The sequence below is a fragment of the Thrips palmi genome, unplaced genomic scaffold (assembly GCF_012932325.1).
Source record: "Thrips palmi isolate BJ-2018 unplaced genomic scaffold, TpBJ-2018v1 HiC_scaffold_1, whole genome shotgun sequence".
Lineage (NCBI taxonomy): Eukaryota > Metazoa > Arthropoda > Insecta > Thysanoptera > Thripidae > Thrips > Thrips palmi.
In genome coordinates this window covers 11,664,888-11,692,761 of record NW_023144620.1, presented here as the reverse complement: position 1 = coordinate 11,692,761, position 27,874 = coordinate 11,664,888, and the positions used below count along the sequence as shown (strand labels likewise).

At 57.8% G+C, this 27,874-nt stretch overlaps 1 protein-coding gene across 4 annotated transcripts in view; it reads left to right on the top strand.

Moving 5' to 3' along the window:
- LOC117639392 (cAMP-dependent protein kinase type I regulatory subunit) overlaps positions 1 to 27,874 on the top strand; it is an 88,531-nt gene that overhangs the window by 34,751 nt on the left and 25,906 nt on the right. The window contains exons 1-2 of one of the 4 annotated variants that reach the window (XM_034375012.1): positions 12,764 to 13,011; positions 16,010 to 16,107. The exons of 2 other annotated variants lie outside the window; for them this stretch is intronic. In XM_034375012.1, coding sequence (XP_034230903.1) covers positions 16,090 to 16,107 — 18 coding nt within the window. In that variant the 5' untranslated portion in view covers positions 12,764 to 13,011; positions 16,010 to 16,089. Of the gene's footprint in view, positions 1 to 1,308; positions 1,543 to 12,763; positions 13,012 to 16,009; positions 16,108 to 27,874 lie in introns of those variants that run through there. One more of the 4 variants, XM_034375028.1, reaches the window with a different exon arrangement.

The window sequence follows — 27,874 nt, the reverse complement described above, 5'->3', positions numbered from 1 at the left end:
GCGCGTGCATTGTGCCGGGCTGGCTCTAGCCGATCCGGGGGCCGCGCTCTCGTCGCTCTGTCTCTCTCGCACTCATGGGGCGTGCGCTGGTGTGCGAGAGAGACAGAGCGACGAAGTTGGAAGTGGGCCCTCGGAAGGAAAAAGGAAGGAAGGGAGGAGGGCGGGCTCGCCGCCGGTGGCCATCAGCGGCCGTTGGCGCGGTGCGGCCGGCAGGGCCATGGGCACTGCACTGTTTGTTCCACGCGGTGGAACTTGTCCGAAACTTCGCCAACTCGCGGTGCTCCTCCTACCTTCCGGTGTGGCGGTGCCGGGCACAGCCGGGCGGCGTGGCCCGGGACGGGACCCATCCATCAAGGCCTGCCTGCCTGCGCGGCCTGTGCGGCCTCTTGCCTTATTTCAGCGAGGGGCCTGGGGCATTTTAGACGCGTTGCTCCTTGCTGGAACAGGACCTGTTACGACCTGTCGCTGTGTCCCTCTCGCACCCTTGACGGCGGAACCGTTCATGAGTGTGAAAGAGGCACCGTGACGTAAGTACTCTTCGGGCTCAGCCCTAAGCTTGCGCGGGGCTCGGCCAAGTGTGCCCGCTGTCGCGAGCAGAGTGTGGAAGGAAGAGTGGGTGGCGGTGGTGGCCCCCCTCTGGCGCAGACTCCTGGCTTCTGTTATTTATCTCCAGTTATTTCAGTTTCTGAGCCATTTCCAGAGGCCATCTGCACTGCAAAGAAGTGGTTGATTATTCTTTGCTCCCTCTTCTCGTTCCTCTTCCTCCTCGTTCTGCTCTTCCTCCCTTGGCCCTCAACCGTGCATCGCCCTTCCATTAGCAGCTCACGGTGTCCCCCTCGGGCTTGCTGCTCCTGGATCCGCCGCTGCCAAGCAGCAGGAAATGATGGCCGCAGACTGGACGGAGGCGGCTCGGCGGCTCCAGGGCACGGCGTGCGGCGGTAGGATAGGGCGGGGGTGGTGCTGCAGGCCCTGCGTAGCCTAGCGTAGCCCTGCGGGGCGCGGAGCCCTGCGGAGGGCGGCGGGGCCCCGCGGGGGTGGTGCAGGGCGGGGGGCGGCGGGGGCGGCCGGCTGGAGGGGCTGGAGGGGCGGCGCGGGGGTGGAGATCGACGCCAGCAGCGAGAAGGGGTCCTGGCGGCGGCGGGGCGACGCGGCGGCGCGGCGGGGCGGGGGCGGCCCGGGGGGCCCTGCCCTGGCCAGGCTTACAGTGAGTCAGTGTGGCACCGGAGCTGCAGCCGAGCGGACCGACTGCGGCCTGCGAGTCGCGGCGACGCCAAGCTCGCCGAGCACGCGGAGCGCGGAGCGCGGCGCCTCGTACTCACGGCGTACGCCACACCACGCGACCGGCGCCACGCGCTTTGTTTGTCTCTCTCCCGCCGCCGTCTGTCTGTCTGTCGTCCCGTCTCGACGCGTCCGTCTGTCTGTCCGTCCGTCCGTCCGTCCGTCCGTCCGTCCGTCCGTCCGCGTGTCGCTGGCATGGCGCGGTGCATCACGAGTTGAGCGCGCTGAGAGTGACGCGTGGTGACGCGAGCCCCGGGCGCCATGGTGAGTGAGTGCGCGTCGCCAGCATGTGGGCATGGCATTTACTCCACAAAAAACAACAACAACAACAACAACAATGACATGCGGCAGGGCAGTGTGTGTGCACTGGTGAAACTGAAGCGTAGTTGTATACGCTTCACTCAAGCACGCAACCACGCTGGATGATTTTGCGTACGCTTGAAGTCTACCGAGGAAGAAAATTCTCTCATGCATTTAGATTGCCGGGGGTGGAACATGGAACCACTCCGCTTGAAGAAAGGCGTACCTGAAAGTGCGCTCCGGTTCTACCAGTGTGTCGTCGTGGCCTCGCTGGCCGCGTGGGTGGACGGGTGCCCCGGCAGTCGTGCTGCTTCGCTGCTTTGATGGGCCGGGACGGCTGGGACTTCCCTGGGTGGCCGTTGGGGCCGTTGGGGCCGTTCTGGGCAGGAAGGAGAGGGTGGGGCGGTCGGGGCGGTATCGGAAATGGCGGGTGCTGCGGACAACACGACGCGGCAGGTACGACAGGTGGCTGCGTGCAGATGCGCAGCTATTCCCCCCCCCCCCTCTCTCCGCCCTGCCGATCGAGTTTGGCGTTGTCTTCGGGAAGGGCAGGCGTCAGCGGCGGCGGCCCGTCTCGTCGTGGCGGCGTCAGCGCACCGCGTCGTGAGGGGACCACGCCGCGCCCACCACGCCGTCGTGGCCGTGGCGGAGGCCCGACGTATGGCACACTGATTCGCCTATTCGGCGCCCTGTCTCTATCGCACTCGTGGGGCGCTCCCTGCAGGTGACTCTCGGAGTCAGTCTGCCGGGCGGCGGCCGGGCCTCGACGCGTTGCTGACGTACGTCGACGTCCCAAAGTCACAGATCGAGAGCCGTTGGAAGAAGTTGCCGCCAGTTAGCGTCTCGCCGCGGGGCTGGGCACTGCAGGCCCTGAAGGCACACTGGCACCGCGAGCCACTCACGCCATGGGCCTGGGACTGACCGAGTACACGCCCTTCGACGAGGTGGACGATGGTTGTGCGTGCTTGTGTGCGTGTGAGAGAGAGAGAGAGAGAGAGAGAGAGAGAGAGAGAGAGAGAGAGAGAGAGAGAGAGAGAGAGAGAGAGAGAGAGAGAGAGAGAGAGAGAGTCGCGCCACGCCTGGTCACGCCCGCCGTGTGGCTGGTCTTGCGGTGCGGAAACGTCCTCGAAGCTACCCCTTCCCCTCTAGCCCCTCCCTGTCCCCTCCCCCTTCCCCCTCCCTCCTGTCCGCGCTAATGACTCGGGCCGCACGACACCCTGTTTGAGCGTTCTGCTGGCACGTCGCCGCACCGCGCGGTTGACCGACACCTCGGCTATCTTGATGTTCGTGCCGTCCCGCGTCCCGCCGCGCCGCGCCGTCCACGAACCGCGGACAAAGGCCCGTCAAAGATCGAGCATCGGACTCTCACCGCACCACGGCGATGTTCCGAGGTGGTCTTCAAAAGTTTCGGGCACTTCGATCAGGCTGTCCGTCTCGCACCTACAAGGGACCCCCATGAGTGCCGGAGAGAGACAATGACGAAAACGACTCTCAGTCTGCAGGAAGTCGGGCCTGGACTCGGCCCTGTGACATGGACGTGGTGCACCCTGTGGCCTGTGGCGGCCGTGCAGCACACTGATTCCGAGAGTCGTCTTCGTCGCTCTGTCTCTCTCACACCTTTGAGGCACGCTCCATGAGTGCGAGAGAGACAGAGCTCGGAGTGCAGCACGGCTGCACCTTATGGTCGGCTAAAACTCTAGACGCACTTTGAGCTCCAGAGTCGCTAAACAGGACTCGGACCGAGCGAGTGACCCCACCAATGGATTCCTCGTTTGCAGAGCCATCCATTGGTGGGATCAAACGTGCGGTTCGAGTCTCTTTCAGCGACTCTGGAGCTCGAAACGTGCCCGCGATTTTGACCGCCTCCACCGGTCCTCTGGCCCACTGTGCGATCGCTCAATGTGGGAAGCGCCTGCGAAGTCCAGGGCAGGCAGTGCCGCTCTGCGCGCGTGCTGAGCACGCTGCCTACCCGCCCCTGCCGGAGCGCCTGCGAGGACCCGCCCAACACCGGTCCTGCACGGGTTGCCCTCCGCCACGGGGCCCTTTCGACTCCAGCGTTTCTGGGCCTGTCTCTGGCCGAAAATCGGCGCAGTGTGCCAGCTCACAGATTCCGAGAGTCGTCTTCGTCGCTCTGTCTCTCTCGCACCTATACGGGGCGCCCCATGAGTGCGAGAGAGAGAGTGTGCGACGAAATCGACTCTCGGAAGCGGCCTGCTGAGCCACAGCACAGCTGACAGCCCCGCCGCGGGCAATACAACGCGCGCTACACACTCGCCGCTTGTAATTCCATTTCGTCGTTGCGCCCGCCGAGGTTCTTGTCGAGGGTCTTGTCGAGGTTTATGCCGAGGTTCGTCTCGAGGTTCTTATTGTCAAGGTTCAGTTCATTTTAAGGCTCGCATCGGGGTTTATTTCAAGGTTCTTGTGCGTGTTGGGGTTTGTCGAGGTTCGTTGCGGTTCCGTTCGAGGTTCGTGCGCGGGTTCGCGTTGGGTTTCGTGTCGCCGCCCTCGTCCGCGGCCACGCCCAAGGACGGGACGGCAAGCCGGGCAAGGCCTAGGGTGCATTGCCCGGCCGGGAGCACTCTAGCCACCAGGGTGGCCGCCCGGAGTGCACTGTCTTGTGTCTCTCTCGCTCGCGCTGTTCCTTGTCTGTCTGTCTGTCTGTCTGTCTGTCTGCCTGTCTGTCTGCCTGTCTGTCTGTCTGTCTGTCTGTCTGTCTTTCTGCCTGTCTGCCTGCCTCTGTGTCTGTCTGCGTTCGTGTCTGGGGCATATGTGAGTGAATGGGAGTGCACTTTCGTACAGTCCACCAACACTACAGGAGGTCGCTTTGCAGTCATAGTCATAAACGCCCTCGCCCGCCCCTCTGACGTCATACAGTGTCTGCAATTCGTGTGTGTGTGTGTGTGTGTGTTCGCGTGTGTTCGCGTGTGTTCGCATGTGCGCGCACGAGCGTTTGTTGGTTTAACTAACCTCCAAGTACAAGCCACGCGTGCGCAATACATATACAGGCAACTAGACGACAGCGCCTAGTCCTCCTTTCCTGTAGCGCGCCGTGCCGCCTGTACGCCGTACATTGTGCCGTCGCGACAGGGCTTGGTGTGACGCACGCCCTCGCCCTAGGCGACGCACACACGCACACACACACACACACACACACACACACGTTGGCAAGAAGCGTGCTCGTCCTGGCGTTGCTGCTCGCGCCCACGCAACTGGCGGGTAGGCCTCTATTGGCGCAGATAGGCAACCCGCAGCTTGCACTCCACCCCCACTTGACTTGAATTTAGAGGCTGTACACCACAAATGATCGTGAGTGCGTGCGTTCGCGTCCCAAACACGGCGCGAGAGACGTCTCAAACCCCTTTTCTTTTGTTTCGCTTTGTCACGCATGGGCATTGGACCTCGTCACCGCGACAATTAGCGGGCCGGTGTCGACGAAGTCTTCCTCTCTCTCTCTCTCTCTCTCTCTCTCTCTCTCTCTCTCTCTCTCTCTCTCTCTCTCTCTCTCTCTCTCTCTCTCTCTCTCCCCTCCCTCCCTCCCTCCCTCCCGAGCTGAATGCGCACGACGCTCCCTGGGGGCTACACTGTGCCCTGGGACCTCCCTCGCCCTCGCCTCGTTGTGTTTGAGCCATGCAATCAATCTGTTATAGCGACGAATGCTCCTTAAGGTGCGGTCGATGTCGATGGGCGAGAGACCTGACCAATAAAATAGTCTTTTCTTTGTTTCTTTTTTTAAGAAAACAATATACTCGATCAAAAGTTTTCTTCGTGTGTAAATAAAAAATTCCTTACATCAAAGATTTTGTTCTTGAAGAAAAAATAAATTGTCCGTCCGGAAATTTTTTGCTGTGGGAAAAAACGTTTTGAGGCGGAGTTGGATGACATTCCGTATTTCCAGACCAACGCGAAACCTCTGCCGTGTGGAATCGAGATGACCACTAATCCAATCTCTTAGTTTTCTCCAACAGTGCAGGGCCGTTGGCCCGCGGGATTTGCCCCCCTGGTCGGTTGTCGCCGAGGTACTCCCTGTCTCTCTCGCACTCATGGGTCGTTCCTGATTGGTGCGAGAGAGACGGAGCTACGAAAATGACTCTCGGAAACAGTGTGCGCTACCGCCGCCCCTCGGCCGCCTCGGTCTGGCACAGGTGCAGCCCGCCTAGACTCACCTTCCGAAGGCCTATGCACAGCTGCGCCTTCAGGGTCGAGCACCATCCGCACGCACCACCACACTCTCTCTTTCTTTCCCTCTCGCGCGGGGCGCGGCAGGGCGAAGGGGATGTGGCCCTGAGCGTGGCGGGGCGTGGCGGGGCGTGGCAGGGCGCGGCGTGGTGTGGCGTGTCGGGGCGCGGCGGGGCGCGGCGCGGTGACAGTGCAGGTGCATCGTACATTGCGGTCGCGCCGATGCGTCATTGACGTTTGCCGACACGAAACCGCAGAGCAAAAACACAACAACTACACACTGACGGATGTAAAGTGTTTCGATTTTTCGAAATTATTCATTTTGGGAAAACTAAAGCTTCACTGTATGCTTATGCTTGACTCAAGCAAGGAGTTACGCTTGAAGACGTCACTTTTGAAGTGAGGCATGGAGACCATTTCCAACGAACGTTGTAGTCGTCGAAGTTCAAATCTGGTCGTAAGCTTTTGGACAGTGCACAAGGGACGCCCTGGCAGCGACGCGCGGTCGCCGTGCCGTCCGTGCACATAGTGCGTGTACGGTGTAGGCCCCACCGCGGCCCGTCTGCTCGCATGCACGTCTCCCATTGGCCCGTTGGCCCTTTAGCAGGAACAGCGATTAACGAGCTCGACCAGGCTTTCGACCGTCATCAGTTATTATTGTTCGGTGCACGTGGCGAGGCGGGGTGGGGCGTAGTGGGGCGGGGCGGGGCGGGGCGGGGCGGGGCGAGGCGGGGTGGGGCGGGGCGGGGCGTGGCGGGCGTGCCCCGCGAACATTGCAGGGACCGAGGCAGTAGACTCACTCCGAGAGTCGCTTTCGTCGCTCTGTCTCTCTCGCACTCATGGGGCGTTCCCTGTAGGTGCGAGAGAGACGGGAGAGACGGAAACGACTCTCCGAGTCAGTCTGCAGGGACCCGTGTTCCGTGTTGCCTCCGCGACCAGCTGTAGCAGTGTAGCAGCCGTCATGAAGTCGCCTCGATTGGCCCGGCCGGCCCGGCCCCGCGGACTGATTCCGCGCGCAACGTTTCGTCGCTCTGTCTCTCTCGCACTTCACGGATCGCCCCATGAGTGCGAGAGAGACGGCGAGTCGATGTTGCGCTGGCTTGGCCTATGGCCTACACGGCCCGCTGCCTGTGGCGAGTGTCCTTGACCGCAACCCTGTCCCTGCAGACGCCCCTCCCCCTCCCCCTTCCGTGTGCGCGCACTGTGCGTGCGGCCGCGCGGCTACAGTGTGCCGCTTGCTCAAATCGAGAGGGTTGCCCCGCCATTCCGCCCCCGCCTCCTCGTGTCCGGGGCGGGGCAGGGCAGGCCGCACAGTGGGCCGGAAGACCGGTGGAGGCGGTCACAATCCCGGACGCGTGTTGAGCTCTAGAGTCACTACAAGTGACTCGAACCGAACGAGTGACCCCACCAATGGATTGCTCTCTGAACGAGGAATCCATTTGGTGGAGTCACGCGTCCGTTTCGAGTCCTGTTTGGCGACTCTGGAGATCAAAACGCGTCTAGAGTTTTGGCCGCCTCCACTGGCCCACTGCGTGGGGCGGGCCCTGCGCAGGCCCCGCGGCACGGCGAGTCCTTCATATCCTGACAAGCCTGCCGCCGCCGCCTCCACCGCCCCTGCTCGCTTTGCACCGCGAAAATTACCCCTTAGCCGGAACCTCCCCCTCCCCTCCCCCATCCCTCCCCCTCATCCTCCTAGATCGACCGCAATTGCAGGAGGAAGGCAGGAGCGCGACGGGAACCAAAAAAGGGGAGAAAAGTGTTGGGGGAAGGGGCGGCGGGGGAGGGGAGGGGTTGTCCGGAATGCCAGAGTTAGTGGCTTCGGGGCTGTCTGCCGCCGAATGCGGCTCGGAGTGGCAGCCGTTGTAGCGGACGGACGAACAGACAGACGGACAGACAGACAGACAGATCTATAGACTGACAGATAGACAGACTGACAGACAGGCAGACAGACAGACAGACAGACAGAAGCGCAGCGCGACTCAGCATCAATCGTCAGGAACACGACTTTTCTGCCGACGTATGGCGCTTACCGAAGACGCTGGTGCCTACACTGGAAGTGTTGTTGATGTTTAGGCCTTGTTGCTGTTGTTTTTGTTGTTTGTTTTCGTCGTTTGTCGGCTCCCCTTCCATACGAACGGTTCATCACCAGAACGATTCGCATTCGAACCTTTTAATCATTCGTTCGTTTGATCGTTCGTTCGATCGTTCGTTCGTTTGTTCGTTCTTTCGGTCAAATGGAAATCTCATGGAACTCCGGCCAAACCCGACCAGTCAGACTGCAGGCAGATGTCCGGCCGGGAGATCTGCATCCAATAAAGAGTAATCTCAATCTAGATGGTGATTGGCTTCTGGTTTGGTTTGGTTCGGTTTGGTTCGGGGTCGACTTAGGCAGATGGCGAGTGGTTGGCCCTCTGATAGGCTGGGACGCGCGGCCGCTCTCTGTGTGTGTGTGTGTGTGTGTGTGTGTGTGTGTGTGTGTGTGTGTGTTTTTAAGTGATGGACGCGTGGAGTGTGATTGCAGTTCACCGCAGAATCGCGGATATCTGTGGCAACCTGGTGGCAACGGCAACGACCTGATCCAGTTAAGTAACAACGTCTCCCAAACCTTTCCGAAACAATAATTCGAAACCAGTAACGATGGAGTTTGTAATTGGGGCCATAAACGTGAGCATAAACGAAGTTCCCATCGGAAAAATTTGCTGGGGAGGGGGAGTTTGAATGAAACCATCTTTAGCCTGGTGTGTGTGTGTGTGTGTGTGTGTGTGCATGTCTGTGCGCCGGGAAAAAGGTGGGGGGGGGGTCCATCTCGACGTGGTGGGCCGTTGTTCGGCGTGCCGTTCGGCTGGTCGGTGGATGGAACCGGTTTGCCATTTTGTATCATTCTCGCCCGGCGCGTGAATCTGGACTGCAAGACCGATTCCGAGAGTCGTTTTCGTCGCTCTCTCTCTGTCGCACCTACACGGGACGCCCCATGAGAGCCAGAGAGAGACAGAGCGACGAAAACGACTCTCGGAATCAGTCTGCTGGCGGTGCTGTTCACTCGGCCCTGCTGCCGCACGCGCCGAGCAGGGAGGGGCAGGTGTCTTGTCCTTCGCGATGGGAAATCGGCTTCAAACGAAAAGTGACGCTGCTGGGTTGGTGCACGCTCAAAAACTGTGTCATACAATGGCAAAAGAACCTAATTTAATTTCACAGTGGACGATACGACCTACACAGTAGTTTGTTTCTCGACAGCATTGTTGGGCCTGCAGTCCTGTGTTGGTTGTAGTTGCTTCCTCGAACGCCAAAGGTCTGTCGAGGTCCTTAGAGTTCCTCAGAGTTTGCTCTGAGATTGATTGCTCGGGTTGCACGGCCTGCGTGACCGATTGCACTGATTGCTGTCGCCATGCCGCCGTGGCGTGATTTGACCGTTCCGTGCAAACCTAGAGCAGGGAAAGGCGGGAGGCATGACCACTGGAACGACTGGAACGGGGCAAGCTGACCCCCACGAAGTGGCGAAAACACTTTCTCGAACAATTTGTCGCACATTTTCTCGGGATGCACGATGACGCCCCACTGCAACAATTTTTGGAGTGTGGCTCTGGCCATCCGAATGCTCTTCTTTTTTTCGGCCTTAGTTTTGGGAGAACTGATCGACTTAGTCACGCAACTACTCATTCTACTTGCGGCGCTGCACTGTAAAATAAGTCAAAACGACCAGAACAACCATATGTTGGTGTCGATTAGGGCATTTCTTGTGTATCATTACAGAGGAAATGTAAATCATCTAAAGTTAAGCCAATCAAGTCAATTAATCAAGCAACTCAACCAAGTCAATTCGATGAAGTTTTTTTTTGACAGCGTGCGTGGCCCTGCTTTCGGGGGCAATGCCTCGGGGCATGGCACGGCGTCCCCTCTACCACGCCGGGCGCGGTCGGGCACTGCTCTGGCATGTCGTGGCATCAAGTGCTTTCATCCATAAAGGCGAACGGAGTACCATTGGCTTGGCTGCCAGCTCGGGCTGCCCGGCTGCGCGCCGCTGGGTGCTCGATGGGTACCACTGGGAGGTTGGAGTTCCGGCGGTGGTGGTGACGACTGGCAGCCCCGGGCCCTGCAATGGCACAGTGGGCCAGAAGACCGGCACCGGCCGCCAAAACACGAGACGGGTTTTGAGCTCCAGAGTCGCTGAATGGGACTCAAACCGAACGTGTGACCCCACCAATATATTGCTCGTCCGGAAGTAATCCATTGGTGGGGTCACACATTCGCTTCGACTCCCGTTTAGCGACTCTGGAGCTCAAAACGCGTCCGGAATTTTGACCGCCTTCACCGGTCTTCTGGCCCACTGTGCCATGGCAGTCCACCTCGCGTCTTGGCGGAGCCGGACAGCCGGGCGGAGCAGGGCCAATTATTCCAATCGGAAAACTTTTGCCGGGCGTGGTTACACTTCGATGAGGCTTCGAACGAGGCCTTTTTCGGCAGTGGAGGCTCTATCCGGGCACATCTTTCAGACGCGCTGACAACGGAATGGGGCCTCATGTGTCTCCCCATATTACCCTGCGGCCCTGCGGCCCTGCGGCCCTGCGGCCCTGCGCGACGCGTGGCTGGCGGTGACAACGGTGGCGCGGGCGGCCTGGCTGCGCCGCAGAGTGATTCCGTCGCTCTGTCTCTCTCGCACCCCTACGGGACGCCCCATGAGCTCTCTCTCTCTCTCTGAATCGGCTCGCCTTGGCCCCTAGAGCCACTTGCTGCTGCCACTACATTGATGAATGAAGCCGTGCGGGGCTCTGGCTTTCGATTCCTCGCGTGCCTCCTGCATTCGCCCGCCAGTTCTCCCTCACACTCGTGGGGCCTCCCCTGGGAGTGCGGGAGGAGAGAGAGAGAGAGAGAGAGAGACAGACAGACAGACAGAGACAGACAGAGAGAGGGAAAGAGAGACAAAGGGCTCTGCTGAAGGATGGAGGTGGGTGGTAAGAAAGCGGGGTACTTCGCCGTCTGATTGACCCGAAGAGTATTAAAAGGGGCTTGGTCACGCCTGACCTCGCCCAACCCGCACTGCCCCGACTTTCTCATACGGAGGAGGGCCCCCTGCAGACCGATGTCGAGAGTCGTTTTCTGTCTCTCTCGCACCTGTACGGCGACGCCGCATGAGTGCGAGGGAGACGGAGCGACGGAAACGACTCTCGGAATCGGTCTGCAGAAGGGGAGTGGGCATGGCGTCGCACGGCGTGGCCGCGGCCCGGGACCCCCCGCACTGTAACTTTGTTGCTGGTCCGGCCGTTCCGAGAAGAGAAAGAAGGGCCCTCGGCCTCGGTGCACGCCGCGCGGCACAGTGGGCCAGAAGACCGGTGGAGGCGGCCAAAACTCTAGACACGTTTTGAGCTCCAGAGTCGCTAAATGGGACTCGAATCGAGCGTGTGACCCCACCAATGGATCGCTCTCCGAACGAGGAACCCATTGGTGGGGTCATACGTTCGGTTCGAGTCCCATTTAGCGACTGTGGAGCTCAAGACATGTCTAAGAGGTTTTGGCCGCCTGCCCCGGTCTTCTGGCCCACTGTGCGTCCGCGTCCCCGTGACCGCGTCCGTGCGCGCGTCGGTCTGTCGGACACGGACGTCAAATGTTTGCGTCAAAAGACGCGACGCCGCCGCTTCGCTGGGGGTTCGAACACTCCACTCGCCCGTCGACACGACACACGATTGGCCACGATTGGCGCGGCGCGCACGGCGCCAGGGGGGCGCCACTCCGGTCCAGCATTCCATGTCACGCTGCTTGTTCGATTGTTGCCGTCCGTTGTGTGTGTGTACGTGTGTTTGTGTGTGTGTGCGTGCGTGCGTGCGTGCGCGCGCGGCGCATGCGCTACCAACGCACGGCCGGGCCTTATGCAGCTCGATTCCGAGCCAGGCTGTCGTCGCTCTCTCTCTCTCTCTCTCGCACACCTGTGCGAAACTCCCCACGAGTGCGAGAGAGACGGAGCGACTGGCCTGCAGTGCAGCAGACGCGATGCTCATAAAGTCCCCCGGGTCGTTCGGCGTGTTCGCCGCGCGTTTCCGGTCTGCAGGTTTTACGGTGGAGTCGCAGCGCGGCGATCTCCGCGTTGAAAGTCGTCGAGATAACGGATCGGCACACACGGTGTGTACGCGGCGTACGCGGCGCGCTGCCGAGGACGCGCGAGGACGCCCGAGGACGCGCGCCCTCCGCACCGAGAAAAGACGCGGCTCGCTTCTCATCAAGATTTGGCAAGGGAAAAAAACGCATTTTCCTGTTTTTGAAAATATTTGCAAACATTCGCAAGGGGGCATTTTTGGGGGGTTTCGTTTTCCGTTCTCCCAAGTTTCTAAATTTGGGTATTCGCCATTTGTTTTGACGTTGTTCGTCCTTGGCCTTTGGATCGCCTCGCGAGGCGCTGGCCACCCAGTGAGGCGCGTCGCCGCGGGCCTGGCCCCTTCGCCCTGCCTTCTCCCTGCTGCACCCACACTGATTCCGAGAGTCGTTTTCGTCGCTCCGTCTCTCACGCGCTCATGGGGCGCCCCGTGTCGGCGCGAGAGAGACAGCGACGAAAACGACGAAAATCAGTCTGCGGCATACGGCACCCCTTCCCTCCGCAGCACCCTCTGAACTTCGAGGCCCGCCGCCGAACAGCGGCGTGACCTTTGCACCGGGGCGCCGCGGGGACGCCCAGGAGACCATCCGATTCCGAGACTCGTTACCGCCGCTCCGCGGGGCGCCCCGCACTGCCGCCGCGCCGCCGGTCCCCCGCCTTGTCATCGCCGGCATGAAGGGCTTCGCCGCGCTCTTTGCAGTGTACCGAGTGACCCGCGGCATTCTGAGGGGGCGGGGGCGTGGGGGCGTGTGCCGAAGGGGGGCCGCGGGGGGCTGGCCCGGCTGACCGACCGGCAGACTCGCGGTGCCTTTGCGGCTGCATGGCGGGGCGGGGCGGGGCGGGGCGGGGCGGGGCGGGGCGCGGCGGGGCGGGGCGGGGCGGTCCGAGGGGCTCGTCGACGGGCCGGCCGCGCCAGTGAGTGTTGCTGCCTTGGCGGTGGCGGTCGAGTCGAGTCGGCTGCAGCGGCAAACCGCGAGTCTGTTCGTCCGCATTCGCTGCCGTGCGCGTGCGTGTGTGTGTGTGTGTGTGTGCGTGCGTGCGTGTGTTTCGGTACTTTTCGACAATTCGAGTTTTCCCCGTGTGCCGCCGCGCTCGCTCGCGGAAAGGAAACAACAGCGTGTTTAGCGAGGGAGCCGCGCTTGCCGAGTGCCATGACGCGCCGATAAAAGGCATTCGTAAGTGTGTGCGTGCGTGTATTTATATTCATGTGTCTATTTTGTGTGTATGTGTGTGTGTGTGTGTGTGCGCGCGAGTGTGGGTATGTGTATGTGTGTGTAATTTCATGTGGGTGTGTGAGAAGAGTGTCGCGCCGCGTCTGCCAAGCCGCGGCAAACTGTCCTGGTCCATTAGGCCCGTCGCTGGAGGTGTGGTGGGGCCGCGCCGGCCGCGCCGGCCGTCCTAGCCCGCCTGCTCTCGGCATGCCGCGGCAGGGGGTCACGGTGCGGTACGCCTTAACCTTGACACGCAATCTGGTTTAATCCGCCCTCAGGGCAATGAGGACAGCTGTCCCCCCACAGCCTTTCGGCCCGTGTGTGTGTGTGTTTGTGCGTGTGTCCATGTGAGTAAGTGTTTGCTGTATGCGTCAACACTATCCCTCCGGCAGGATGGACACCCCCGGTGCCTCGGCCATCCATCACGATGCTCTTGTTCTTGTTGGACGGGCCGGCCGCGTCCCGTTCCGCGCGGCCCGTGCTGCCGCTGGGGACTGATTCCCAGCTCTGTCTCTCTCGCACCCACACGCAACGCCCCACGAGTGCGACAGAGACAGAGCGACGACTCTCGGAATCGGTCCGCCGCTGCTGCTGGTCGAGACGGGCAAAAAAGACCTTCCCCTTGCGCGACCGCGCGTCGTCGCGACTTGCTAGGATTTCCGGCCCCAAGTTTGGACGTGAAGAGAGTAATGCAATATTGATCCTTCCCTAAGGCCTCCCCCTCCCCTTCGAAGGGAGTGAGGAAAAAGGCTGCCGGCACTGCTGCGGTGCTTTAACGTTTGACCCTCCTAACGAGCTCCGCCCTTTTAATTGCAATGCTTTCCATTGGCAAATGCAATAAGGCAGGCGTAACCTGTTTCGAGAGCAGTGTTGACGCATCCCGACCTGCACAGTGAGCCAGGAGGTGGTCGAAATTTCGGACGGGTTTTGAGCTTCAGAGTAGCTAAATGGGACTCGAACCGGGCATGTGCCCCACCAATGGATTCCTCGTTCGGAGAGCCAACCATTGGTGGGGTCACACGTTCGGTTTTAATCCCATTTATCGACACTGAGCTCAAAACGCGTCCGGGATTTCGACCGCACCGGTCTTCTGACCCACTGTGCGGTGCGAAGCATGGCGAAGCGCGAACCCCGCCGCCGGCCTCGTGGTGCCGTACCCCACATTACTTTTTTCCTCTTCTCATGAAAGCAGAATGAATGAAAAACGACGAAGGAAAGAGGAGGAAAAAGGGGTCCCGTCGACGCAGCGGAGTGCAGTACGGTACAGTGTACCGGGTAGACGCGGCCAGCGAGCGGTACCGGCCAGCCCGGCCCGGCATGCAGTGCAGTGCAGCCTGGCGCCACTCAATCGGTTTGCCGAGTTAATGGGCGAGCGGCCGCCACTTCCCACGCACTGTTAAAAAGCGCTTTTGATCTGAAACAACAGGGCTTACGTACGGAATATTTGATTCGTTTGACGAAATTTCTTAAACATGTTGAAATTGAAAAATGCCGCTTCTTTCATCTTGACGTATCACTGAGGGCACTGTTTACGTAGTCATCGTCTAAAGTGTTGCATAATTTACCTGCATTTTGTGAGTATTTAATTATGCGTTAAGAACCCAACACGCACCACATCCCCTAAAACTTGAATAGGCTACATTAATCTTCAATGAAAAAAAATTCTTACACGAAGAAAAATTTTCTTGTATGAAGAAAAGTTTCCTTGCATGAAGAAACCTAAATTTTCTTGAATGAAGAGAAATTTTCTGGTGTCAAGGTTTTTTTTTCGAGACAAGAGGATAAAGAACCAAGGAAGCATTTTTCTGGGTGAAGTGCAAGTAGTGCAAGCCCCTTCGCTTCCCCTCCCCGCCCGCCGCTGCCAGTGCATTGTGTGTGCCCGGTGCACCCCGCCGCTCTGCCCCACCGCGGCGTGCTTGTTGCCACTCTGTGCCATTCATGCTGTGCGGTGCCAGGGTCCCCCCTTTCATGGCCGCCCGACGTTGGACGGTCTAGTTTGGCCGCCGCGCCGCCGCCAAGTCGCGCACCGGGGCACCGCGGGACGGACGGACATCCCCTTCACCGCTAGGGACGCTTTGCAAAATTTCTACAGTGAATCTACTTTTTGAGGGCTTATGTAGAGAACCCTCTACGAAACGCCTCTCAAGAACAAACTATTATGTCGAGTAAATTTGTGCCATCGAAAAATCGTTGCGATACTCACGCGCACGAGCTTTGGCAGTTGTACTCATTGGTTCCCAGACATATCGCGATCTTTAATGCGTCCCCCAAATTTGACCAACGACGCACCTTGACAGTTTGTCTGTGTTACATGGCCTGAGCGGGCTAGCAAAAGTGTTTGTTTGTGTGTGTGTGTGTGTGTGTGTGTGTGTGTGTGTGTGTGTGTGTTTTGGTTTGATTGTGTGATTGTGTATTTGGGTTTGATTGTGTGTTTGGGCGTGATGGTGGTGAGAGAGAAAGAGGAAGAGAGATAGAGAGAGGTCCCCTGATTCCACCACCCCGACAAGGACGTACCCCAAAGGACCGAGGACCGAGTGGGAATCAGTCCCTGGAGTGGTGCTGGCTGTCCGGCAAGTCCATCCCATGGACTTTTCCCCCGAGCACTCTCCTGGTTTACAGCCTCGCTGTCGGTGGGGCTGCGTCTACGGCGGCACGGCCACGGGGCGCCTTGCGGTTGCCTGGCTGGGCGTGGACGCCCAGATCTAGGACTAGATAGGCAGTCTTGGATGCAGCCTCGCGTACACGGGGCTACACGCCACGGGGTGCGCGGTGGACCACCAGGGGCCCAGAGACGTTGCGCTCCCTGGTTCAACTTGTTGAACTGGTTGAACGGGCAGACTGTTGAAGCTCGTTGAACTGGTGACCCGGTGACCTAGCCGGTGAACTCGTTTTACTGGTTGCGCTGGTGAACTGGTTGACCCAGGGGACTCTGGTGAGCCCCATTCATTCTGTGCCCATTCAGGCCACCCCCTCCCTCCCCCACCCCGCGAGTGGTTATCACGAGAGCCCAGCGGCGTCGCCCAGCAGCTCGAGAACGTCACCATGCCCGACACGGCCCAGGTAAGCTCCGATTAACCGTATTGAGTGGTTTGCTTTTCCCACCCGCCGCCCCCCAGTGCCTGGAGTCGCCGGGGACCAGTCAGGCCGGCGGGGCTGTGGCGCCTTGGCTGGGATCGGGGAAGACGTGCTGCGCTACGGTAGTGGGACAGGACGGACAAAGCCTGGAAGGGGTCGGGCCTGCCGGGTCTGTCTGCCTGGTGGACTCCACCCGCCCTTCCCCGGCCCTTCGGTTGGCGAACTTCCGAGGCATTGTAAAGCCAGTCAGCCCAGCCCCGGCGGCAGGCTGACTCCGAACAGTGCTTTGTCGCGCTGTTTCTCTCCCTCCTATCCCTGGAGTCGTTTTCGTCGCTCTGTCTCTCTCGCACCTATAAGAGACGCCCGATGAGTGCGAGAGAGACAGAGCGACGAAAACGACTCTCGGAATCAGTCTGCTGGGCAACGCCCCGTGAGAGAGTGCGAGCGAGACAGCGCGGCGACGCTTCTTTTGGAGTCAGCCCGCCGAGTCCCCGGGGAAGTCCCTCGTAGCGACGTCGCGGCGCGTCGCGGTCGGCGGGCTCGCTGCTTTTCCGTGGTGTGCTTCCCCAGACTGAGAATAAAGGCTCGCCGCAAAATGTCCGGGCACAGACTGGACTGCGAATAATGGCGGCGATGGAGTGCGGATAATTTCTGGGTAACGGCTGCGACGACGGACGACACACCGTGAATGGTGATGTCGAATTTCAGTTGAGAGGAAGTACGCATGGAGTGATCATCGCTTTCATCGCCCAGTCTCCTTCGCGCCCGTGGTCCGCCTGGTCAGAACCAGGGACTGTAACAGCAACGAAGGATTGTTACAAAATCAGCACTGTGTGTCTTAAAGTTACCGCCGAAAGTTAGGTAAAAATCAATCATCCTCCAGCACGACTCTTTCATTTTTACTGTGCTGCCCGTGCTGGAAGAGAGGGCTCCGCAAATTTGTCTGCTCGGTCCGCTCTTCTTTCGGCAAATCGGCCAGCGGCTCGGCAAACTGATTCCTAGAGTCGTCTTCGTCGCTCTGTCTCTCTCGCACTCATGGAGCGTCCCCTACAGGTGCGATAGAGCCAGAGCAACGAAAACGACTCTCGGAATCAGTCTGCTTAATGTGCTCGCGAGCGGCAAGGCGTGGCTAGGAGAGGCGCCTCGGGTCACTAATTTGATCCGCTGGAGCCTCGGCTGGAGCCTCGGCTGGAGCCTCGGCTGGAGCCTCGGCTGGAGCCGCGTCCAGGAAACAAGAGGAAACGTCCTCTTCTAATTGCGCCAAATGACTCCATCGCGGCGTCCACCTGCAGGCCGCTCCGTCTCCCTCGCACCCCTACGGCACGACCCATCGGTGCGAGGGAGACGGACGGAGCACTGTTCGGAACCAGACCGCGGGCTACAAAGGCAGCACGGCGTGGCGCCGCCCCATTCTGCCTCTTCTACCTTTGCTCTGCTCGTCCATCTGATTTTCACGAGGGAATTATTCTCGGAACAAGACCAAAAGTGCGGCTCTCTGGTACCTGGTCTTATGTTGGAAACATGAGGGGGGCCGAAGGCAAAACAAGGAGGTTTTTCGTCAAGAGCGATGTTGCTCGTGAAATGTGCACCGTGCACCATACACTTCCGCCACGATTCTTGCGTGCATACTGCGTACAGCATAATGCGAGGCCGAGTATGCAATTTCTATCAATGACATCACTCAAGCCAGAAACAATATCACTCAAGTCTCTGCACAATTTGTAGCTGTCTAAAAACGGAGCACTGTGTCGGCTGATCTCGCCCAGGTGTTTCTGGAGCGAGCGCAGACTTCTCAGGATTGTTACCATGTCCTGTAGCTGTTGAACTAATCTCGTAACAACAAAAATGTACTTGCTGTGCTCTGAACGAGTTTGGATCGCAGCGTTGTTTTCTTTACGCACTCACTGAAGAGCCAAACGTGGAGGCGATGCTGCCCGTCCGTTTTTGCCCCTCGTGCCTCTGTCGTTTGCTTCACTTTACTTAAATACTTGAATGCCTGTCATCCTTTTTCTTTCGCGGCTGCTTGTCGTGTCTCCCTCCATTCCTCGCGACGGCTGCGTCTCTTTTTGCACCAATTGGCTCGTGTTCTAGAACTCAACGTACAACCGGGGGCAAGGTGGTGCGGTCGGAGTTGTGAGTACTGATGTTAAATTGTTAAATTAGGTACTTTCATGTAAGAAAATAATTACGTTTCTTTTGTCGTTGTTTAATGTTATTTAATCTTCGATGGCGTCTTATCCCCTCCGTTCGACGATCCACGAAAGTACCCTATTGAACAGCTGAAGAGAAACCAACTTAAAACATCCTAAAAAGCGACATTTTTACAAAAGTTTGGTGTGGGTTGCTTGCGTGCATCTTGGTCGATCTTGGTGCACGAGACAGCTGCCCTCATCCCTCGCAAACCCCAGAGGAAAAGTCCGGAATTTCATCAAGTTAGGGCAGGGCACTACTCTCTCGGCCCTGGCGTCGTGGGCCGCGTCGTGATGTCAAGTATTTTTACTCGAAAACACGCCGGGCCGCAGCTCCCTTCATAACTTATGCTGGGTGGAAGGGGGAGAGGAGAGAGGGGGCAGAGCGGTGCCGCCGCGGCGCCCGACGTGGCGGTGGCGGCCGCAGTGACGTCCGCCTATAGGCGTCCAAAAGGGAAAAGGACATTCGAGAAGCCAGCGGTATTGATCATTTTGCGGGCGAGGTGGCCGAAGGGCCGAAGACCACTGTGTCGTCTGCTTTCCGCGGTTTCGATACACTGTGACACGCAAAAAGGAAATTGAACACGTAAAGTAAGCAGGGAGTAATTTTAGATGAGCCAGCTGGCTTGGAGTTAGGCCTAATTTTTTTGTCGTTGTTTTATCATTTATTCTCGTTGCAAATTTTGCGCGATTGTTTGCCACTTGCAAAAGGCAGGACTGTGGTTTTGATTCCACTGAGGCCAGCCGCACAGGCTCTGCCGGTCTGGGCCAGTCAGAGCAACAAACAACAATCGAACTGCACCAGTGGTGACCGATGGGTCTAGTTCCCGATAAAACTCGGCGGGACTGCTTAAACTTTGAGGAACGATAGATTCTCGCAGGGGGCCATGAAATAGTTGTTTGGATTGTTCTGTGGGAGCAGTGCGGCGCGGGCTTCGTAAAAGTCGTGAATAAAGCAGGCATCTTTTTGTCGCTCTTTGTACTCACCAGCTTCCTTTCGTAATCTAATCTGCTCGCAACAAGGCCCTATTTCAGGAGCGTGTGTTGGGTTGGGCCAGGATTAGGCACCACGCTCTTCTCGACTAACTTTCTCAAGCAGAGATTAAATTCACCCCCAGCCCGGCTCCACACTTTGGATTAATCCAGAGGACAGAGCGCTGAGTGAGGCCTTGTCTCTGGAGGGCACTGCTGTCCTATGCGGCAGGCAGGCGTGCATACGAATTGCCGTGAATGCCCTCCTCAGGAACCCCGGAAGAACAGAAATGGTGCAGAGGACCTGTCATTGTCAGTTCTCATCTATTTTTAGACACCTCTGGTTGCTTTATGGGGTGCTTACTTAGTTATATTGTATCACTAGGGCTGCTTGTTAATTTCAATCCAGTTTGACAACACATTTAAATGGTTTTCGTGGTTATTTAAACCTTAGCGAAGCAAATCAATTAATAGTCCCATTGAGTGTCTCCCTTCTTTCGAGAGCGCGAATGACTGAAGGAACAAATCATGAATATCACAGTAGCTCCCGACTCTCAAACTCTGGAAGCGAGCTGTCCTCGACTCCACTTCCACCCTACCCAGCGCCGCTTGTTGGGGCCCGGGCAGCCGAGCCCAGCCCAGCGCCGCCGGTCAATGAAATTTCAGCAACGCTACAAAGTGGCTGTACGACTCGAACAAAGGACTGCCAAAGCGAGGCAGTGAATAAAGAATGGCAGCGTGCTGCGGTTGTGGTGGTGAGACCAGCAGTGCAGCGGTGCCTTGCGTGAGTCCTGTGCACTGCCAAGCACGGCCGGCCGGAGGTGGCGGCCACCTGCTCGGAGAAGGCACGGCGCCAGGACATCACGTAAGGCGAAGAATGGACGCACTGCCGAGCTTTCGAATGCAACCGACAAAAGTCGTTTGGAAAAGCTTGTAAAGATGCTTTCAGTATGTCTAGCCGTGGCGCACACAGACACGAAGTCAATGAATCATCACTTCGTAATGCGATCAAAACGAGGGCATCGTAAAGGCTATGAAATAATGAAATAATCAATTCTTCGCTGCCCCCATATCCTTCCTAGTTGCGGAGCAGATACCTCGGAGGCTTGGTTGCGTGCAGTGTGCCAAGTGTGCGTTAAGTATGCATTTGGCAATGACGGTTTCTCACTGACAATGGGCTTCACACGCGGGGGCAGTTCTGACCAATGACACTTTGTCAGCGCGTTTAGTCGCGCTGGCCTCGCGGTCTAGCGGCGGTCTAGCGGCGGTCTAGCGGCGGTCTAGCGGCGGTCTAGCGGTGGTCTAGCCGCCCGGCAAAACTCGGTGGACCCAATTGGGTCCAGTGAGGTGCGCTGTATGGAGCAGTGCGGGGTCAAGATGGCAGTGAGCTCGGACTGTGGGCACGTCGGCCAGTGTATCGGCTGCGGTTGAATGGCGGCCTTAACGACGCGCTGACGAGTCAGCTATCCGTCTGGCACCCAATAAACAACACCACCACCACTACCACCACCACCACCGTCATCTCCACAATCTTCCAGACAGACACCCACTATCGTCGCTGTTCATTGGTCTCATCAAATGGTGGTTGTCTGACCGAACCCGGAACCTAAGTCTTGGAGCACCTCTTTATGGCTTCTGTCGCGATAACTCTCTTTGACTTTAGGCGAAAGAACTTTTAGAACATCAATATGTGGAGTCGAATTCACTCAATCTTAGACGATGGTTTTCTGGGTCATGTCAATTTGGTCTGGAGACAGTACCCCGTGAATTATTAACCAAGTCTGGGACAGTAAAGCTGAAACTGTAATGCGATAGTTAGTGGGTTCGACCACTGTTTCCTCAAAATGATTTTCCAGCGTAAAGTTTTTGTTAATGCCTTGACGGCCGTAGCGTTTCTGGTGCATATAAAAGTTTTAAAGGATTCGAATTCCAATGTTCATCCCTCAGCGAGTGTCGATTTTCCACATGGTATCGCAACCATCATGGTTGTCTACCTACCATTATTCATCCCTGCTATGACCATACATGGTCGAAACGACTACATTTTGCTGGGCGAGGTGTTGCTGCTGTTGTTGGTGCTGGACTGAAGGGAGCTCGCACGTTTCGATACATATTTAATCCCACCTGTTGCCCGCGCGGTGGCCGACATAGGGACCTTCTATCTGACTGACCCCATCACCCAAAACAAACATTTTTGCCTTTCGGATCGCAGCGCGGCCCCACGGTGGCGTGGCGCGGAGGGGCGGCGCAGTGCTGCGCCATTATTGGCGTTGTTTGGTGAGGCAAATCTCACACATGCACGCACACACACACTCACACACGAAGGCGCACCCGCACGCACACACACACGCACACACACACACGTTCTCTGTAAAGGGCACAAACGCGCCCGCGCGCACACAATAACACGTTGACAATGCCAGTGCAAATATTGCCCGTCAGACCCAATAGCTCCATCGCATTAAGGCGGGGTCCGCGTCGGTAGGGCGTGGCCCCGTTACACCGGCGCGCCCCGCCAGACCCCGCCGCGCCCCACGACGCCCCGCCACGCCCCTGTCACTCTATTTTATCTGCACTGCACAGTGTTCCACGGGTGGGCTGCCTAAATTGATACATTTGGACGTGACGCGGCATGTGCCACACATGCCCTCCCCCCTCTCCCCTCGCGCGCTACCGTGTTGCCCTCTTTTATTTCCTTTTTCAAACATGGCCCCACAAACACGCACTCACACACACGCGCGCGCGCGCACACACACACACACACACACGTGCGCACACACACAAAACAGTCCGTGTGTTTTGCCTTGGCGCTTCCTTCTGTTGTTCTCTGCCCGTTTATCACTTTCTCATCCATTTTTCCCAATCGTTATTCGCCGAGCAGGATTTTCGCTGATCCACGTAGTATCCCCGCACCGTGCCGTGCCGCGCCGTGCCGTGCCGTGCTGCATAATGCATGGATGGCGGCGGAACTCGGAACTCGGAACGCGCTGTGGGAGTCCGGGGTGTCCAGGGAGTGTCTGCCGGAAACGCGTGGATCGGCACCGGGCGGCGGCGGCTGGGCTTATATCGAGTTGCGCTGAGTTGGAGCGAATCTGAGCGGACTGCACGAGTGGACTACACTGCACGGACCGCCACGCAGACAGGGCGCGTCGTCTGCTAGTCTCCCCAACGCGCACTCATACATACAAACTCACAGGAACTCACACGCACCCACACCTACACAAGACGCGCAAACTCACACGCACACTGAGAGTTTGATATTTCCTTTGGCGGCGGCCTCAGCCGGCCTCGTTACGCATTGTGCCGCTGGTCCCTCTGGTCGAGTCGTCGGCGTGATTCACCCTCTAATCCGCCGGGCTCCCTTCCTCCCCCATTTCCTCCTCGCCGTTCCTTCTTTCTCTCTCATTCTTTTTCTCCTCCTCCTCTTCTCTTTCCTTTTGCCGCCCTTTTCTCTCACGCCCTCCACAATTTGCTGCGTGATTTTGAATGAGGCTCTGCGACCCACGGCGCCGCTCGCCACTTTGACGGAGTCGTTTATACGGGGCTACTTGAAATCCCCGCCACGTCACACCCTGCCCCACCACGCAGTGGGCCACGAGACCGGCGCCGGAGGCCGAAACTCTAGACGCGTTTTGAGCTCCAGAGTCGCTAAACAAGGACTTGAACCGAGCGTGTGACCCCACCAATGTATTCCTCGTTCGGAGAGCGATCCATTGGTGGGGTCACACGTTCGGTTCGAGTCCCATATGGCGACTCTGGAGCTCAAAACGCGTCCGGGATCTTGACCGCCTCCGCCGGTCTTCTGGCCCACTGTGCCACGCCCCGCCAGGCCGCGGCGTGAGCGTGCGCACCTGGCTTTCACTGGGCCGGCCCCTGGCCCCTGGCCGGGCCTTACTCGTGCAGCTTCCTGCCCGTCCTGCTGCCATCCTGTGGCCATGTAAGTGACGTGCTCCTTCTTTTGCTGTTTCAGGTGAGTGCTGCGACGCTGCCTCTGGACGCGGAGACGCTGCCACGCCACGCCCTGTCGGTGAACGTACACGTGTGTGTGTGTGTGTGTGTGTGTGTCCCCGAGTCGGAGCGTGGGACACGGTGGGACACGGTGCGACACGTGTCGGTGTTTGACACGGAGCGTCCGAGGGAAAGGAGTTAGGAGTGTCGGCTTGTCGGCTCGGCTTCTCCGCGCCCGTCTCCACATGGGGAAAAATGTCTGTCGAGCTCGGGCTGAAGCACGGGACTGAGAATGAAAAGAAAATCCACTCGCGTAGCAAGAATTCGGTGGCTGCGACCAAACCCTTGGCCGCCTTGCCCGTGTCGTGCGAACTGAAATTTTAGCGAGCGGCGTCTATTGTCCTGGAGCACACGTAAGCCCTGCTCGCATCGCAAGTCGACAGAGAGAGACAGAGCGACGAAGACGACTCTCGGCATCGGCCTGCTGCTGCTGCGCGCTGCGCGTCGCGTCGTCTCGCCACCTCGACAACTAAAGCGACTAAAGCAGCGCGCAGCAACGCCGCCCCTAGTGAAACGAGTAAATATATTCTATATTTATCTTTTATTTATTTCACATTTAAAATTAAATAAATCCTTTATTTACTTAATTGAATTTAAACTTATTTAAAGTGAATATAGAGTGCATTTAGCACAGGACTTAGCCATGTGAGGCAACCTTTTATTCCACTTTATATTCCTTCCAAAGATGAAATAAATTTCCAGTAAATTACTGGTAAATATACTAAAATTTCTCCTTATTTAATTTCTTTGTGGAAATTTAGGTTTAAATTTAGTGTTATATTTAAATTAAATTAAGTATTACATTTAATCTAAACAAGCGGCTTAATTTTAACCAACTTTGGATAAGTAATTCACTTTCGTGGACAGTATCAGACACCACAGTCACGTGACATGTCTGTGGTAATCCAAAAATTCATGCACCGAAGGCGCATTGGCACCGACTGGGAGAGTCAGTTCCCTTGCACTTAGCACAATGCTGCCGGCAGGGTGCGGCAGCCTAGTTCAGTTGGGAATGCTAGCCAACACCGCGAGCTAAGGGATAGAGATCGACTGTGGCGCCATCTAGCGGAGGCGCAGGAATAAATTTAACCTAAATTTAGTTAATCTTAAGAAGTGCTATGTATGTTACTTTTATGTGTGATAAATTTAATCCTTTATTTAGCTGCAAAGTCTAAATATACGTTAAATTTAGAAACAAATTTAGTCCAAAATATATCCAGAAATTGGATATACATTGTATTTGCACCAAATTCAGCTGCATATTTGATGCAATTTAGTCCTATTTAGTGCTTGGAATTACATTTGGAACAAATTTAAGTTATGTTTACAATAAATTTAACTCAACATACTAAAGCTCAATTATATTCAAAGTAAATAAAAATTATATTGTAATAAATATACATATATTTAATATATATTTACTCGTTTCACTAGGGGCCAAAAGTTTTATTATTAGCGTGGAGGAGAGGTTCGTCGCCAATGAAGCGTCGCGCACCCCGTCTGGAGAGGAGCCGCTTCTCGGGGGACGACGTCGTCGACGAAGACGACGAGGATGACGACGACGACGCGAGGAGGAGAGACGACAACTTTTAATGAATCGCCCTTTCCCTTCCGCTCGGCGGGGCACGAGCGTCGTTTCCCTAAAACCCGGAGCCGCCGACCCACGCCTTGATTTTCCCTCATCGACGGCCTCCTTGTTCTCGGCGACGTGGACGGGGTCGGGCCAAGGGCCAAGGGTCGGACGGAGGGTCGGACGGAGGGTCGGACGGAGGGTCGGACCGAACGGACGGCACGAGTCCGTCTGTGTTAGTGCGACTAATGGGCAAACAGGCAGACCCGCCGACCAGCAGACTGAATGACAGACGGGCAGACAGACAGACAGACAGACAGGCAGACAGACAGACAGACAGACAGGCACACTGGCAAACAGACAGGTGGTCGTCGATAGACCAGTTTAATCCAAAATATTATCCGGGATAGTTTCTTTAAAAGAAATAGTAATTTTACACTTTTCTGGGTGCAGGCAGACACACACACACAGAGAGAGAGAGAGAGAGAGAGAGAGAGAGAGAGAGAGAGAGAGAGAGAGAGAGAGAGAGAGGCGGCTGTGGCGCGTCTGGCGACGGAGAGCGCCGCGGCGCTAGGCATCCCGCCGACGGCGCTGCAGTGCCCCACGGCGCTCCAGCGCGCCGCCGCCCGCGCCACTGGCTCTGCTCGGCTCCGCCCCCGCAGTCGGGCCAGCAGACTGACTCCGAGAGTCGCTCCGTCTCTCTCGCACCCATGGGATGTCGCCTAGAGGCACGAGAGAGACTGAGCGACGAAAACGACCCTCGGGCGAGGCGGCGCGCAGTGGGGCGGAATGGGCCCGATTCGGCGACTAGGCCGGCCGGGTCCGCGAGTGACTGGTGGAAGGATTAGATAGGAATAAGAGATGCGATCCGGCTCCGCGCAGAATCGGGCCTCTTATCTCATACACTGCTCGAGCAGCTCGCCAAACGGCCGAACCGGCCCCCTTCGAGCGGAAGTGGCTTTGGGGTGGAGACATACACGCTTAAAACCTTACGAAGTATTTCTAGCAAGCGTAGTACAAACTGTTTTACTTTGTCAAGTTTCTTTATGGATCCCCACCATACCATGTTGGTGCACCGTAACGATGACGTTTAGAGTGTGGGTGCCCCTAAGCGGCCGCAGCCACAGACCGCCCACCGCCCCCTGGGACACCAGGGTTGGTAGGACGCCGGCAACCACCTTCTTGAACCCTTAACCTTCACCACCAGCTGGCGGTGCGCGCCGTGTGGTGCAGTGGAGCAGTGGTGCAGTCACGCGAGCGGCCGACAGCTGCGTGTCCGTCTCTATCACCCCCTCCCCCCCTCCACCTCCGCTCCCCCTCCCCTTCCCTCCCTAGGCATGCTCCAGCCCTCCACTTCACACGCGCTGCAGACGGTGAGAGTCATTTTCGTCGCTCTGTCTCTCTCGCACCCATAGGGTCACGCCCCGTGAGTGCGAGAGAGACAGACAGAGCGACGAAAACGACTCTCGGAATCGGTCTGCCGGCTGGAGGCCCGTCCTTGAAAGGCGTCGTAGACGTGCAACTTTTATACATTCCGCCGCGCGCGCGGAAAACGCTTAGACCGGTATCTGCTCTTCATCGCGCCGCAGCCCGTTTCGCCGTGCCGACCCACTGTAGGAGAAGGGGAGGGAGGGGGGAGGAGGAACTAGGAGTACTTGTGGGGCCGCGCGCCAAGTTGTCGTGCACGGCATGGCTCGGCGACCCTCGAGCCTCGCGCTAAGGGGCGCGCGCCCTTCCTGATGCTGCACGCCGCCATGCCCGCCGTCATGCGGACCGAGAGTCGCTCTGTCTCTCTCGCACTCGCGGCGCGGACCGTCTTGGTGCGAGGGAGACAGACGGGGAAACCGACTGTCTGCTGCTGCACCGAGTCTGTCGGACGTGGCGAGGTGGGTGTTCGCACTTTTAAAACGTCGCGTCCGCGTCCACCTCTCCCGAGACCTTTTTCCCCCTTTTTGGCCGCCCCACCCCGCCCCACCCCGCCCCGCCCCACCCCGCCCCGCCGCGCACTCGGCACCTCGTTTATTGTTCTTCCAAAGCCTTGCAAAGTTTGGCGGCCGAGACGTGACTGAACGCGGCCCGCAATGACGCGGCCCCGCTTGGAATAAAGGGCCCAAAAATTGGGGGACTTTGGAGTCGTCATGAGGAAGGTCTTGATGGAGGGCAGTGAAAAGTCGAAAGGTCGTCGAATCGACTTTGCGAAACACACCCAAAGTCATCCTCGTGATCTCACCCTTGGCTCCCCATTTGAGTCGAGCGAGCGCTGATTACTGTTACGCGTGGCAATAAGTCCCAAGGGAAAAGGAATTATGTCAAAATGGGGAAAAGATCCGGGCACTCTAATTTGATGGAAACAGCGTGTTGTGTTTGTTTTATTATTATTTTTTTGTTCTGTTTGTTGAGAGCTCCCCTTGCCGGCTCGCGATACGCCAGTGGGGTGGGGACGGTATCGGCTTCACGGTCCAGTTATTGATGAGATGGCTATCACACACGCCGCGCCCCGCCGCGCCCCGCCCCGCCCCGCTCGGTGGAGAGCAGAGAATGGGAACAGGTAAAGGGAAGTGGCGGGCTGGCTCGAAATAAATGGCCGTATTAAAACGCGAGTAAACAGAATGTGGGCGCCTCGCGGTACGCTGCGGTCGTGTGTGATGCTGCAGACTGTTTCCGAGAGTCGTCTTCGTCGCTCTGTCTCTCTCGCACCTGTACGGGACGCCCCGTGAGTGCGAGAGAGACAGTGCGACGAAAGCGACTCTCGGAAATCAGTCTGCTGTGTGCTGCAATGCCATGCCGTGGTCGTGGCGGTTCTCTGCGCCCGTATCATTCGCCCACTTTCTGTGACGAATCAACCGTTTCGAAATGCGAAACAGAGGGAAAGATTTGAAAGAGTGGAAAAGTGTGGAAGGAAAAACGCGCACCTGCGTTGGCTGCTTTCCGCGGCTTTCCGCGGCTTGGCCGGCCGCGGCAGCGCGTGCCTCGGATCGCTTTCCCGCCTTTCCGTCGTTCTAAAAGTGACTGC